A 15,370-nucleotide genomic window follows, 5' to 3' on the forward strand; every position below is an offset into this window, starting at 1 on the left:
TAGATCTAAAAAAGATATTTTCTTAAATTTAACATTGTAAAAGGCCAAGAAGGCCTCAAAGTTGCTTCTGCTTGGCGTTTGGTTGGAAAGAAAAAAAAAGACTTCTAAATCATTTGGAAAAAAAAGAAATACAGGCACCATTAGTAACCCGAACCTTTCGGCTCGGAATAAGGTTCGGCAGGTAGTTTCTTACACCTAAACTGAGTGTGCGTGCGTGTGAGAGAGAGTGAGAGGAGCAAAAAGCGAAGTTGGCCATGGTTATGGCGCGCGGAGGGGAGAGGAGAGAGTCTACGTACAGAAAAAAATAAAAAGGAAATAAAATTAACTTAGCACAAAAATAAATTTCATTGACCCCCAAAAAAGAAAAGATCAAACCCAGTTTCATCATCATTGTTTTCCTCCTATATCTTCCCTTCCATTTTGTTATCGTTCTTGTTTCTTCCCCAATTAAGATCCTCTCACCAAAACCCCCTGACACCCTTCTCTCTGTATATACATAAAATACGTACATATAATGCAGAGATAAGTACATATTTTTTTATCATCCAACGGAGATTCCCCATTTTTTGTTGATTTTTTAATTGTTTTGGGGCAATGGCAATGGAGGAGGGGATTCTAGCAATATCTGTGGCATCAGTGGTGGAGGATGTTTTGCAACAACACGGGAAGCGACTGAGCGACATTGATTTGGCTTCTCGCAAAGCTGAGGAAGCTTGTAATTTCCTTCCCTTAATTCCTTTCTTTGATCGTTTATCTGTTCTTGTTCATTTATTTATTTATTAATCTTCCTATTTTCACACTGTGAATCAATTAATGCATTATATTGAAATTAAGTGCCTCGTTTGTTGGAAGTAGTTGTTATTAATGCATATTATTTGAGATGAACCTAATTTCGCTATTACATTTTTTGTCTATTTAATGTTTTTTTCCAAGATACTCGGTCTTTTGAATTTCCCATCAAACATGAAACAAGAAAAGAAGGGGGAAGGAAAAAATATTTGTTCCCATTGTCCCACCTGAATATGTTCGTTTTTCTTTTAAATATATCTTGATTTTGTGACAGAGAATGTTTAATTGGTTAATGTAACAAATGCAGCATTGAGAAGATATGAAGCAGCAGGGTGGCTCAGAAAGACAGTCGGAGTGGTTGCGGCTAAAGATTTGCCGGCAGAGCCTTCAGAAGAAGATTTTAGACTTGGATTGCGCAGTGGAATTGTGCTTTGCAATGTTCTTAATAAAATTCAGCCTGGTGCCGTGCAAAAAGTGGGTTTTATGAAGCTCCTTTGGTTCAACATTTTATCTATAATCAGTTTCAGCTAGTTATTGACCTAGTTCTACTTTGGTTTATTAGGTAGTTGAAGCACCTCCTGATTCTGCTAATGTCCCTGATGGGGCAGCTCTTTCTGCGTACCAATATTTTGAAAATGTCCGCAACTTCCTTGTAGCGGTAGAAGAAATGGGGCTTCCCTCTTTCGAAGCATCTGATTTGGAGAAAGTAAGTAGATGTTTGGGGATAATTTGATGTTTGTTTGATCTTGTGTTAGTAAAGCTCTAAGCTAGTTGATCGAACACTTAAAGACACCTCTTGAACCAGAGTTTGAAATGTTTTATCATTGCCTGAATTAGGGAGGGAAATCTTCCAGAATTGTCAATTGTGTGCTAGCACTGAAATCATATGCAGAGTGGAAACAAGGAGGTGGAAGTGGATCATGGAAATACAGTGGGAACTCAAAACCATCATCGGCAGGAAAGCAATTTTTCCGAAGAAACTCTGAGCCATTCATGAATTCAATCTCAAGGACTTCATCTATCAGCGACAAGTCTCTTGATAGCACTGAGCATGATGCTCGTGAAATGGTTTGTAAGCTTATTTTGTAATGTTTGTCATCTCAAAATATGCTGTACGAGGTAAAAATCTTAATCTCTCATTTCCAGGTGAACGCAGGTTCCTTGCATATGCTTGTTCGTGAGCTTCTCTCTGACAAGAAGCAAGAAGATGTTCCATTTGTAAGTGATCTTAGCTTGATTTCCACAATCTTGGAAAAGGGATTCCACTAGAGGCTTTGATATGTTTCGTGTATACAGCTCTTTGTTTCATTACTGCTACTTCGTTCAGTTGGAATGGATTATGAATGATAATCGTCTTTTTTTTTTTATAAGGTGAATGATAATCATCTTTCTAAATGTGATTCCCAACAGACAGCTCTGATGACAAATAATCTGCCAGACTTAGAGAAATACGCTAATCTTCACAACAGGGTCCACGTCGTTAGCTTACTTCTCTAGCTTCCCTCAGAGGGTAAAGGCTTAGTAAGGACAGTAAATCTAGTCTATTAGGTTTGATGTTTGCATGGATAGTTAGAAAGAGCATCACCCAAGAAATATAGAGTACAACAGATGCCATCATTCAATACTAGGTTATCTTATTCCTACAGTCAGATTCTCCCAAAGACCAAAGTTCTAGAAAATGTCTCTGAAGAGGAATATAGACTTGGAACTTTGGGATCTAGCTGGCTTCTTCCTCTAGTATCCTATTGGTTATAGAGTTCTTTGACAAAAAAGTTGATGGTCCACTTACCTGAAATAAACAAGTTTCTCATTTTGGACAGATTGTGGAGAATATGTTGAGCAAAGTTATGGAAGAATTTGAGCATCGGCTTGCCAGCCAAAGTGAACAGGTTGGGGCTCCTTCATTACCGGTGTTTTCATTTTACTACATATTATACGAGGCTTCTTTTTCCCAACTTCTTGTTTTCTTACGTGCATCTGAAATATGACAGAACAGGTTGCTCTTTTTAGCAGTTGAAATATGGTGAAAGTATCACACTGTCCTATCTTGCTCACAGTTGGGTCTTACATAATTTTTTGGTGATATGACAGTTGAAGACCTCCCAGAAAGAGACAGCTGTTTCAACTACCGATGGATCTCCCTTGGAGCTTACACGTGAGGAGACGCAGGTCGCAATGGTCAAGGATGAAGAAAAAGCAGCCTCTGAAGGGATATGCGGCAGGATAAACATAGATGATGGTGTATCAACAACACAGGTTGTAAAGCAGCTGATGCTGGTTGAACAACAGCATAGAGAAGTACAGGTATAGGAGTTCTTCTGCAGATCAGAGAATGAAGTACGTTTGGTTTCAACTGATTGATTGACATACCCTGTTCGTAATCTGTAGCAATTGAAATCTACTCTCCGTGCTGCTAAAGTAGACATGCAGTTTCTTCAACTGAAATATCAGGAGGAGGTCAGCAATCTAGGTACAATCGAATAGAACTGTTTCATGCTAATTGAGATTGTGACTGGGATTTAGCAACTAAATTCTCTTTTGAATAGGTAAACATCTGCATGGTTTAGCTCACGCTGCTTCGAGTTACCAAAAGGTTCTGGAGGAAAATCGAAAGCTTTACAATCAAGTGCAAGACCTTAAAGGTAAACAATGTTTTATAAAATAAATTCTAATTTCATTGCAATCTGCTAGTAGATACTAACCACTATTCTGCGTGTACATTTACATATTTGGACAGGGAACATCAGAGTGTATTGCCGGGTGCGACCATTCTTGCCTGGCCAACAAAACGGTCTAAGCACTGTGGATCACATAGATTACGAGAATATTACAATAACTACTTCTTCAAAGTATGGAAAAGAGGGAAAGAAATTATTCACTTTTAACAAGGTCTTTGGTCCTTCTGCAACCCAAGGTCGCTAAGTTCCCTATACTTTTCTTTTTCATGAATATCGCAGTTTTAGATTTCATTCTAACAGCCTCTGTTTATCACAATGCAGCGGAAGTGTTTGCAGATACACAGCCTTTGATCCGGTCTGTTCTTGATGGCTTCAATGTTTGTATCTTTGCTTACGGACAAACAGGATCAGGGAAAACACATACGATGGTTAGGCAGTTAAACTTAATTTTTGAACTGTTTAATCATAGAAGTGGATATCACTTGGTTAAGAGAAAAGGCAAAAACATTATGTTAATAGTTCCTAAATTTTTTTACCTACAGACTGGCCCATCAGATCTCACGAAGGAGACCCTTGGTGTGAATTACAGGGCATTGAGTGATCTATTTCTTATTTCAGAACAGAGAAGAGATGTTATTTCTTATGATATTTCAGTTCAGATGGTTGAGATTTATAATGAGCAAGTCAGAGATCTCCTTACCCCAGATGGTGTTAACAAAAAATATCCTTTTTGCAACCATTCATTCCTTTGCCTTTCCATATTACTATTAGCTCTCTATCTTTTTGGTCTCTTAAATGTTTGAACTTAACTTCTAAATACAGTAGAAATTCGTAATAGTTCCCAGAAGGGTTTCAATGTACCTGATGCAAATCTTGTTCCAGTAACATCAACTTCTGATGTAATGAATCTGATGAACCTTGGGCACAAGAATCGTGCAGTGAGTGCTACTGCCATGAACGACAGAAGTAGTCGCTCTCACAGGTGCTGCTTATATGTCCTTTTTCTATTTTTCCTGTCTTAAGGTGGAAGTTACTGCTGATTTAAGTTCTTTTGCTCTCTATATAAATATTTATGTTTGCATATTCGCAGTTGCCTTACAGTTCATGTTCAAGGAAGAAACATGACATCTGGTGCAATTCTTCGTGGTTCCATGCACCTCGTTGACCTAGCAGGAAGTGAAAGAGTGGACAAGTCAGAGGCAGTTGGTGATAGGTTGAAAGAGGCTACACATATCAACAAGTCTCTTTCTGCTTTAGGAGATGTCATATCTTCACTTGCTCAAAAGAACTCACACGTTCCCTACAGGAATAGTAAGCTTACGCAATTGCTTCAGGATTCTCTTGGTAAGATCTTTGTGCTGTAGCCATAGAACTTTTCCCCCCTCTTCTTTCTGCTATTCAAGTTTTGGCTTTCATATCTATCAGGAGGGCAAGCAAAAACGTTGATGTTTGTTCATATAAGTCCTGAGCTTAATGCTGTTGGAGAAACACTCAGCACTCTGAAATTCGCTGAACGGGTTTCTACAGTTGAGCTTGGTACTGCACGGGTCAACAAGGAGAGTTCTGACGTCAAGGAACTAAAAGAACAGGTTTCACAATTGCCATATTTTTGGTTTATCAGTGAACTTGTAGGCATGAACTGCTTTTCCCTTCTATAATGTAGATAACAAAATGACAATTCTTTTCTTCAAAAGATGTAGTCCAGAAGAATTGCATTTGGATTTTAAGTATTAGTTTTCCCCTTCAACAGATTGCCAGTCTTAAGGCAGCCTTAGCAAGGAAGGAGGAAGAGCAAGGGCGCCGCCCACTTTCCAGATCATGTACTCCAGAAAGAGTCAGAACAGGATCCTGCGGATCTTCTCTTTCTTCTAGTTGGCAGAGTATGGGAGACCTTTCAAGCCATCATGGACAGCTAATAGAAGATGTTGGTAGTAACATAGAGGTATATCTTTTTCGGATATGCCTCATCTAGCATTTACCCTCATATTTAATATTATTAACTAGTCAAGTCATTCAAATTTTATGCTTCACTCGTTGCGCATTGTAATTTTTATAGTACAGAATAGAAACACACCAATGCCAGTTGCACAAGAGTTTTGTTTTGCATAAGTCACTAACTATTCTAAAGCCTCAAAATTATCTAGTAGGATTTTAGATGTAAAATGGTTTTTCCAAATATGTTAAACTGTTCATTATATGCTTCTGCATACATTCTAGTTATTCTCCAATGAGTGGATTGAGTCATTAGCCGGTTATCTATCCAGGAAACAAAAATCGTTACCCGACTAACCCATTCTTATGATTCCCTCTTGAACATATTCCTCTTCTTGTTGGAATGCGTTTTTCTGACTCCAGCTTAGTAAACCAATCAGGCTAAGGACATTCTTCCCCCTGCTATCCTTTCGTATTCTGATTACAGAAGGAACAAAGGTATCTTTCACTCTATGCAATTTACTTGCTTCGGGAGCTCAAAGTTGTCGATGTTTTCAAATCTTTTCTCAGGTTAAAAAGAAGTCCGCGTCAAAAATGAGAAGGCGAAGCTTAGATCCCAAAGACTTTCAGATGAATTCTCCTCCCTGGCCACCAGTCAATAGCCCTGCATCAAGGGAAGACGACAAAGAATCAGTCTCTGGTGATTGGGTTGACAAAATTATGGTGAACAAGCAAGATGGTCTGAGTAGAAGTAGTTCCTTAAGAGGATGGGAAGACGAAACCAGGCAGTCATCTGGCCTGTTATATAGGAAATGCTCCTCTGAGAGTTCAAAGGTTTATCCTGAACAGCCTATAAACAAAGTTGCATCAAATAAAAAGGACGGCCAAGACTACGAGACAAGTAGGATTCGGTCTGAAGCAGGTTCCGTGGATGATTTGGATGACCTGGAAACTGCAACAAGTGACTCTTCTGAGCTTGAATTCCCTTGGCAACCGAATCTTCAGAAAGTTAGTCAGACTCCGAATGGACTGGGATCCAAACTCAAAAAACCTAGTCCTAAGCAAGTGAAGAAGCCAGAAATAAGGTATCATAACTCATGAGTGCATTTTACTTGTTAATTTTGGACTGCCTGCATTAAGGAGCTGCTTATATCTCCATCCATTGGCGTAATAAGAAGTTTACTTCAACTTTTGAAGTTTGCGTGTGCCTCATCTAAAAGCTTAAATTGATCAAGAGGGACACTTTTTATCTATTTATTAGGTCTGCAACATCAATAATTGTCTGTGAACGCATGCTTTCTTATATGCCAACTCAAGTATACCAACTAAAACTAAATCAACAAATATGTCAAATGAAACAACATGCACACTAACCTGTTTCTATGTAATTCAATGCAGGAGCTTGATTCCCCCACCACCAACTAGGAGACTTTCTAATGGGATGGTTTCACCATCTGCAAAGACGGGAAGAGCAGCTGCTTTAGAAGGAAAGCGAAAGACAGTGAGTGGCAAGTGATAAATGTCCTTAGCTGAGTTTGATGCTTAAGCAACCAAAGATGTGCATTTGTGTATCCTTTTTTCTTTTTTTCTTTCTTGTCAATCTTTTCACTCTGCATTCTTTAGAGTGAAAGAGAGCGAGCGTGTGGCAAAAGCTTCAGTTGCCAGCTTTTCCTCCAGTGGTGATCTTGAAATTGTTTTTGGTGTCCCACTGATGAGTTTCCAGTTGTTCATATGTTGGCTTGTTCATTTTTTCCCCTTCTTTTGGGATGCGGAATGTAAAAAAATGCAGAAAATGAGAAAAAGAAATAATAGAATTATAGATACTAATTACTTCTTTTAATGTGTCAATGGACTTGGGGTCGAGTAATTTCAAGACAAAGATCACTTTTACCCCGCATCTGAAACTATTTACATATGGTACTCGCAAAAGTATATAAAATTTGTATGTTTTTTGTATAAAACATACAGAAATATATATATATACAAAAAATATATATTTTTTCAATCTTATTTTGAAAGAGGTTATACTATGTCAATTTCCTTAATCTTTCAATCTTGAGTCCACTGTGCCAGCTGAAAAAAGAAAAATTGAAGGCCCACCAAGAACTTATATCTTTTCTATTTGTTGGTAGAGGAAGCAACCCTTTGCGGATGAGCTACAAATTTGTTGGTTTGTTGCATTTTGAAACCAAGTGAAATGGAAACATGGTTGAACAAGCATTAAACGAGTGTCACGTTATCGGTTATTTGTCTTGGATGCATTTCCCAACTTTACAAATTAATTATAGTTGTCATAGTGCATGTGAAAATTGTCGTAGCGGATGTTAAAGTTGCCGAGATTTTTTCTTTTAGCACCTCAACTAAAATTTGTTCCTATTAAACACTTAATATAAGTTCAAAATGTATTTAAATGAAAAATGCTGGCAAACTTAATGGTCACACTTTTCACATTATTAAAGTCAGAAATCTTAACTCTTAACGTTTCTACACTCTGAAGCTTTCGTTCTACCATAAGCTACTTAGTTTCTAATACAGTATAGGATATTATTTTATTATATCAATAAGCCACTTAATTTTTTATATATGATATGACATTCTACTTCAAAAGGAAACAAAGAAAAATCTATTGCTTTGACGAGGAATTAAAAATAAAAAGGGAAGCACTATAGTAATGAAATATATCGATTTGGTTGGTTTTACCAGAGAAGACTTAAAAGAAGGCCTAATGAGTTACTGGATTAATTACTCACGCATGTTTATAATAATTACCTCTTTATATGGAATTTAATTTTCTTCCTTATAGCTGATAGCTGGCAATTTAACTTTTTCCTTGCCTTCTATATTTATGAACTAGTAGTAAAAGTTACGTTCCTTATTTCTGTTTAAAATTGTCCCATTGCTACATTGCATCGTAAGATGATTCACAAGATCTTTTGAAACCCATTCCAAGTTGTCTCTTGGAGATATTAGTGTTTACCCGAAAAATCGGATAATGTAAAATTTATATATGATTTTAAGGATACGCAATACCTTTTGATATAAAGATAACGACACGAGTATTTTGATTATGAGAATGACAATGATGAACAGAAAGAATGAATAAGATCCAGTAAAACGAGCACAAGAAGATATCTTTGTATAGGAGAAAAGATCTTTTTGTTCCAATCTATTCCGTGTGTTTTCTTTTTTTCTCTGTCGATAGCTTACAAGGATTTCCCCTTTTATAGTAGAGGGTCATTACAAAAATAATAAAATAAAGCATATAGTGGAAGACCCATGATGATTTGTCTCTTCCTCGATTCCCGCCAAGATTCTCTCTCTTGGTACGGCTGCAACGGCTCTTGTCTGTGAGCTCGATACTGGCTCAAACTCGTTACTGGGTCGGGCCCTTCGGTCTTGGCTCGAGTTCGACCTTCGGGATGGGCGTCGCGCATTTTCGACCTCGAAGCAGTTCCTTGCTGATCGATTCGGTCACGGGCTCGATAAGGTTATCGAGCCGACTCCTCGAGCGACCTTCGGACTCGAGGCTCGTTAGTACTAACTTCAGAGCTCACTCCCAAAATCTCACTCCGAATTTTTAACACTTGAACTCGATCGAACGTAGAAAGACCGAAATCTATTTTGACCGTATATAGATAGTCCCCTCGTTTCTCACGAAGGATTCGGTGAGAATCGATGTGATTTTTGGTGGTTCGATCGAGTCATAAGCCGACGTTTTCACAGGGATCGATTATGACGTATATGATAGTTGTCCCATCGATTTAGCCTTTCAAGGTATTTAATGCTTGTTAGATGGCGGTCGGCCACCTGTGATATTGAACCGTCATGATGCGAGCCTATAAATAACTCTTCCATCTATCATTTATCACTTTTACGCATTCACTTCCCCAAATTTTTTCATCTTTTCTTCCTATCTTGTCGCTACCAGAGTTTTGGTGTCGTCAATTTTTCACTTTCCTTTGTCTTTCTTCTTCTCATATCAATGGACAAGACTTCAAAAACTGTACCTCAGAAGGAGAAAGCTTCTTCTTCACGATCGTCCGGCGATAAGGTGCCGGTGGAGCCGTCCACCTATGACTACGTTCCCGGCCCGTGTACTCTGAAGATCGATTTTAAGGTTGAAAATCCTTCATCCGTCCCGGGTCGATGCGAGCACGTGTCGATGTATATGTGCTTTAAAATGGAGGGTCATCTCGAGGCCATTAAAAAAGACTACAACTGGGGTTCCGAGGTTGTGTTGCAAATTCCATCCCCCGAAGAGAGTATCATCACCCATGCGGAGGAATTTTTAAGTGTTTACACTTATCCCTTGACATTGGGTCCGGTCGACCTGGTGATCATTGATTTTTGCAAAAGATATCAGGTCACCCTCGATCAAATTCATCCCTCTCTATGGCGTATAGTAATCCTACTTCGCTTCTTCTCCATCAAAGTCGGGGGGCTAGATTTTTCCCTGAATTACCTCATATGGTTATATCGGCCTCAAATCTTTTGAGGATTAATCAGACTTCATCGTCGGGCATCGAAGGCTTTGATGTCGAGCGTCGACGAAGACAAGGATCGGGGTTGGATGCGGCATTATATTCGGGTGAGGACTCGTGACCTTATTCCGGAAGAGAAGATGTCGTTCCCCGAGGAATGGAATTTCAACCGTAAGTGGTTCTCATAAGACGTTGCATTTTGTATCCTTTCCCGATTTTTTCTGATGTCTCTTCCCGATATACAGCTGCCCCTTGGATGCCACAAGCGGTGCCCGACCTCGAGGATTGGGTTCGGAAGTTAGCCTCGACTTTCTCTTATGCTGAACGCGCTTGGCGTGATTTGACAAAAGGCAGATGGGAAGCCAAGAACCATGGTAAGGTTTACTTCTCGTTTCCTTCGAAGTGTTCTTTATGATCCATTCGTTACCGATTTCCTTTCACGCAGGTGTAACCAAGGACACCGCTTTGAGGCCTTCGAGCGGTGAAGAAGGAACCAAGTCCCCGGTCCCGAAATCAGGGAAAGACAAGAAGCGAAAAGCTGCCTCTCGGTCAGAGGGCCCCAAGCCCAAAACTCGAAGGGTGAGGAGGAAAGCAATTGCCCTTTCAGTTGACTCGATCCAACGATTGAGAGAAGAAGAAGAAGACGAAGAAGAAGAAGGGGAAGAAGGAGGTTCCTCGGCTTGGGTGACCCGATCTACGAGTGCTATCGAGGACACCGAAGCTCCTGAGCCGATGGCGGCTGTACCGGTCGGGGTTGACCCCGGGATCCCGAGTCTTGATCGGAACACCCCGAGTGATTCGCTTGGGACTATGACAGTGGGTTATTCGCCTTCTCTTCCTACCTTTTCTGAGGAGGCGTTAAAGGAAGCTCGAGAATTGAAGACTCCCGATATAGGCGGAGGCTCTAGTGTAGGGATCCCTTTCGGGATTGCTTTACTGGAGTCGATGATGCTTCCGATATTGGGGACGCTTCTCTTCTACTAGAAGAGGCCCAACGTTTCATTACTCAGGTAATGATTTTACTATACTTGGTTTCTTTGTTCTTTTCCGAATTTGACTCGTGTTCTTTCCCTACTGTGTAGGCCATTAGTAGGTTTCGAGTCGACCTTAGCCAGTGTGAGGTCGAGCTTCAGAAGGTCTCGGGGGAGAGAGACGCCCTGCGGCTTCTTTGCGGCCAAAAGGACGAGGATATAAAGGACCTCCAAGCGGATTTGGCTAAGGCTCGTGAAGAAGAGTCCGAACTTGATAAGCAGGTGAGCCTCATTCTGTTAAAGTATGGGTTTGACTTGACTGTGGAAGTTAACCCTTCGTTGTCTCAGCTGCAGCAAAAGGTTGAAAAGATCGGGTCACTTCGGGAAGAAGTCAATCAAATCAAAGCTGAATGTAATCGATAGAAGGAGACTATCGATCGCCTGGCTGCGGAAAAAGAGACCATTTTGACCAACTTATTATCGGCCGATGTTCAGCTTCGAAACGTTAAGCAAAAGGGTTCGGCTCAAGCTAAGAGGGTCGAGGAGCTTGAAGCCCAGCTTGCTGAAGCCAAGGCGGAGGTTGTGTTGTCGAAACTCTTGGCAGATAAGTCCATTGCCGTGTATCGGGCTGATGCCGAGGCTACTCAGATGGAGGCACGAGAGGTGGCGGACACTGCCGACACTCGATCACATTGGATTGCCGAACTTGCTAAATGTAGGTTTCAGAGGGAGACCCTCGAGGAGATACATGCTCGAGGTTTCGACCTTACTAAAGAAATAAAAAAGGCTAAAAAGCTCGAAGCTGAAGCTGAAGCCTTGGCTTCTGATGGCGATGATGATGATGATGACGGTAGCAAGAGCGGATCCGAGGATGTGGGAGAGCCTGGCAGAGAAGCAAACGCCCCTGAGGATAATCAGGAAGCTTAGTTCATAATTTTTTATGTTTGTAATCAATCATGTAGAAATTTTTGTATATAGACAACTTTGGCCGATTTGTGAAGACTTTATGTGTGCCTTACAAATGTTTTCACAAGGATCTTAACAATTCAATCAAATTTGGACTTCGTAGTCTCTATGATTGATTGTTTGAAGTGACATAGCCCTTGGGCTTACTAGTTGAGTAAATGATTCAAACTTGAAGAAATATAATCCGTAGGCATAATAGTCGAGTGAGTGCTTGCTTGAACTTGAAATAAAAGTAGCCCATAGGCTTTAGTCGTCGAGTGAATGATTCGAACTCGATGCAATGCAGCCCGTAGGCGTAATGGTCGAAGTAGCCCATAGGCTTAGTGGTCGAGTGAATGCTTGCTCGAACTTGAAATAAAAAGTAGCCCGTAGGCTTATCAGTCGAGTGAATGATTCGAACTCGATGCAATGTAGCCCGTAGGCATAACGGTCGAAGTAGCCCGTAGGCTTAGTGGTCGAGTGAGTTCTTGCTCGAACTCGAAATATAAAGTAGCCCGTAGGCTTATCAGTCGAGTGAATGATTCAAACTCGATACGATGTAGCCCGCAGGCATAACGGTCGAAGTAGCCCGTAGCCTTAGCAGTCGAGTGAAAGATTCGAACTCGATGCAATGTAGTCCGTAGGCGTAATGGTCGAAGTAGCCCGTAAGCTCAACAGTCGAGTGAATGATTCGAACTCGATGCAATGTAGCCCGTAGGCTTAATTGATCAAATTTAACTTAATTCTGTTTGCATAATAAATCTCCAAATAGAGGAATTTTCCTTGGATATAAGATGTCGATAAAGAAGAGAACTTTCTTCGCACGTCATTACACATGTGTTCATGTTTCGCGCCTGGGTTCGGGCCAATCTACATGAGCATGGTTCGTTTCGACCATTTGGATCTTACAATTTTTCCTATTGGAACCCTGTTGGTGTGAAATAACTCGCTTGTATCTAAACTCGATATATTTGAGGGCCTAATGACCCCTCAGTATTCGAGGTCGATTGTAAAGAGGCCTCGGATATTGTTGTAAGTGCAGCACGATCAATGGTTGCCTCATTAAAAACCTTGCCAAAAAACTCATTTGGGATAAAATCGGTCTAAGGGAAAAAGAGTGCAACGCGTACTTTCAAGCGAAAGATCCATCTTAGCCCTTGTTCGGACTTCTGCAGGGGTCAGTTTTAAAATGTAAACGAATATGGAAAGGTCGTACCTTAGAAGTAGTACCATTTCAGATGTGATACATTCCAGCTGCTTGATAGCTGTTTGCCATTTATAATGCCGAGCATGTACGATCCCTTTCCGATGTTCTCGAGCACCTGATATGGTCCTTCCCAATTCGGTCCTAGTTTTCCTTCGTTCAGATTTCAGGTATTGATGGTGACTTTTCTTAACACTAAGTCCTCGGGCTTGAAATGACGGAGCTTGGTTCTTCGATTATAATATCTTTAGATTCGATGCTTTTGGGCGGCCAATTAGACGGGAGCAGCTTCTCGTCTTTCGTCCGATAATTCGAGGCTGGTATTCATAGCCTCGTTATTTGATTCTTCCATCGTGAATCAAAATCTGGTACTGGGTTCACCAACTTCGACTGATATCAATGCTTCGGACCCATATACTAAGGAGAATGGGGTCGCCCTCATACTGGATGTTAACGTCGTCTGATATGCCCAAAGGACTTCGGGCAGGATTTCTCTCCATTTTCCTTTAGCATCGTTCAACCTCTTCTTTAGGTTTTGGATAACAGTTTTGTTCGTTGATTCGACCTGTCCACTCCCACTGGGGTGGTATGGCATCGATAGTATTCTTCTTATTTTGTGATCTTCGAGGAATCTTGTTACTTTGCTGTCAACGAATTGTTTTCCATTGTCACATACTATTTCGGCGGGTATCCCGAATCGGCATGTGATATGATCCCATATAAAGTCTATAACTTCTTTCTCTCTTATTTTCTTGAACGCCTGTGCTTCAACCCATTTAGAAAAATAGTCAGTCATAAATAAAATGAATTTAGCTTTACCTGGGGTCGATAGCAGAGGGCCGACGATATCCATTCCCCATTTCATGAATGGCCATGGGGATAGGACTGAGTGAAGTTGCTCTCCGGGTTGATAGATCATTGGCACAAACCTTTGACATTTGTCACATTTACTAACAAATTCCTTCGCATCTTTACCAATATCGATCCAATAATATCCTGCTCTGATTATTTTTCGAACTAATGTATCGGCTCCGGAATGATTCCGGCAAGTGCCCTCGTGCACTTCCCGTAGGAGTAATCGGTATCTTCCGGACCCAAGCATACTGCCAACGGTCCATCGAATGTCCTTCGATACATCGTTCCGTCCGAAGCCAACGTGAATCGAGCAGCTTTAGTCCGTAGGGTCCTAGAATCTTTAGGGTCCGATGGGAGCTTTCTGCTCTTTAAGTATTCAATATACTTGTTTCTCCAATCCCAGGTTAAGCTTGTAGAATTTATCTCGGCGTGATCTTCTTCGATTACTGATCTCGAAAGTTGAACAACATTCCCCGAGCCCAAGTTATCTACCTCGACCGACGATCCCAAATTCGCAAGCGCATCGGCCTCATTATTCTGTTCTCGTGGAACATGCCGTAAAGTCCATTGTTTGAAATGGTGCAAAGTGACAAGCAGTTTGTCTAAATACTTTTGCATTCTGCCTTTTCGAACTTTGAAGGTTTTGTTTACTTGACTCACCACCAGCAAAGAGTCACAATTGGCTTCAATGACTTCTGCTCCGAAGTTTCTAGATAGCTCGAGACCTGCAATCATGGCTTCATACTCAGTCTCGTTGTTAGTCAACCTGATAGTTTTAATAGATTGCCTAATAGTGTTACCTGTGGGTGGTTTCAAAACTATGCCTAGCCCGGACCCTTTCACGTTCGAAGCCCCGTCCGTAAAAAGGATCCATACCCCCAGATGATGTACCTGATTTCAATAGGAGTTCTTTTTCTACTTCAGGTACGATTGTTGGCGTGAAATCGGCCACAAAGTCTGCTAAAATTTGAGACTTGATGGCCGTACGGGGTTGATATTCGATATCGTACCCACTGAGTTCGACTGCCCATTTAGCCAGTCGGCCTGATAGCTCAGGTTTGTGCAAAATATTACGAAGCGGGTAAGTGGTTAATACGCATGTGGGATGACATTGAAAGTACGGCCTTAACTTTCTAGAGGCGCTTATCAGTGCAAGTGCCAATTTTTCTAGGAGCGGATATCTAGTTTTCGCTTCTCCTAAGGTTCGACTCATATAATAAACGGGGAATTGCGTACCTTGCTCTTCTCGAACTAGGACACCGCTTACGGCGATTTTCGATACTGCCAAGTACAAGCAAAGTTTTTCGTTTTTTTTTGGAGTGTGAAGTAGTGGTGGGCTTGATAGATATCGTTTTAGTTCCTCTAATGCTTGTTGGTACTCCGGGGTCCAAGAAAAATTGTTCTTCTTTTTGAGTAGAGAGAAAAATTTGTGACTTCGATCAGATGATCTCGAGATGAACCGGCCTAAGGCTGCAATCCGACCCGTTAGCCTTTGTACGGCTTTCACGCTGTCCA

The 15,370-nt window shown here is 40.9% G+C and overlaps 1 protein-coding gene across 1 annotated transcript; it reads left to right on the forward strand.

Moving 5' to 3' along the window:
• Positions 1-220: 220 nt before the first annotated feature.
• Positions 221-7,234, forward strand: LOC104088235 (kinesin-like protein KIN-14I). The gene is made up of 18 exons (XM_009592878.4): positions 221-715; positions 1,097-1,263; positions 1,352-1,495; positions 1,627-1,857; positions 1,936-2,007; positions 2,610-2,678; positions 2,881-3,093; positions 3,178-3,259; positions 3,336-3,431; positions 3,527-3,703; positions 3,789-3,895; positions 4,010-4,188; positions 4,288-4,449; positions 4,558-4,811; positions 4,893-5,056; positions 5,218-5,409; positions 5,970-6,484; positions 6,798-7,234. The coding sequence occupies exons 1-18, from the start codon at positions 595-597 to the stop codon at positions 6,913-6,915; spliced, it is 3,063 nt and encodes a 1,020-aa protein (XP_009591173.1). The 5' UTR covers positions 221-594; the 3' UTR covers positions 6,916-7,234.
• Positions 7,235-15,370: the final 8,136 nt, after the last annotated feature.

Source organism: Nicotiana tomentosiformis, chromosome 1 (assembly GCF_000390325.3).
Source record: "Nicotiana tomentosiformis chromosome 1, ASM39032v3, whole genome shotgun sequence".
Classification (NCBI taxonomy): Eukaryota; Viridiplantae; Streptophyta; class Magnoliopsida; order Solanales; family Solanaceae; genus Nicotiana; species Nicotiana tomentosiformis.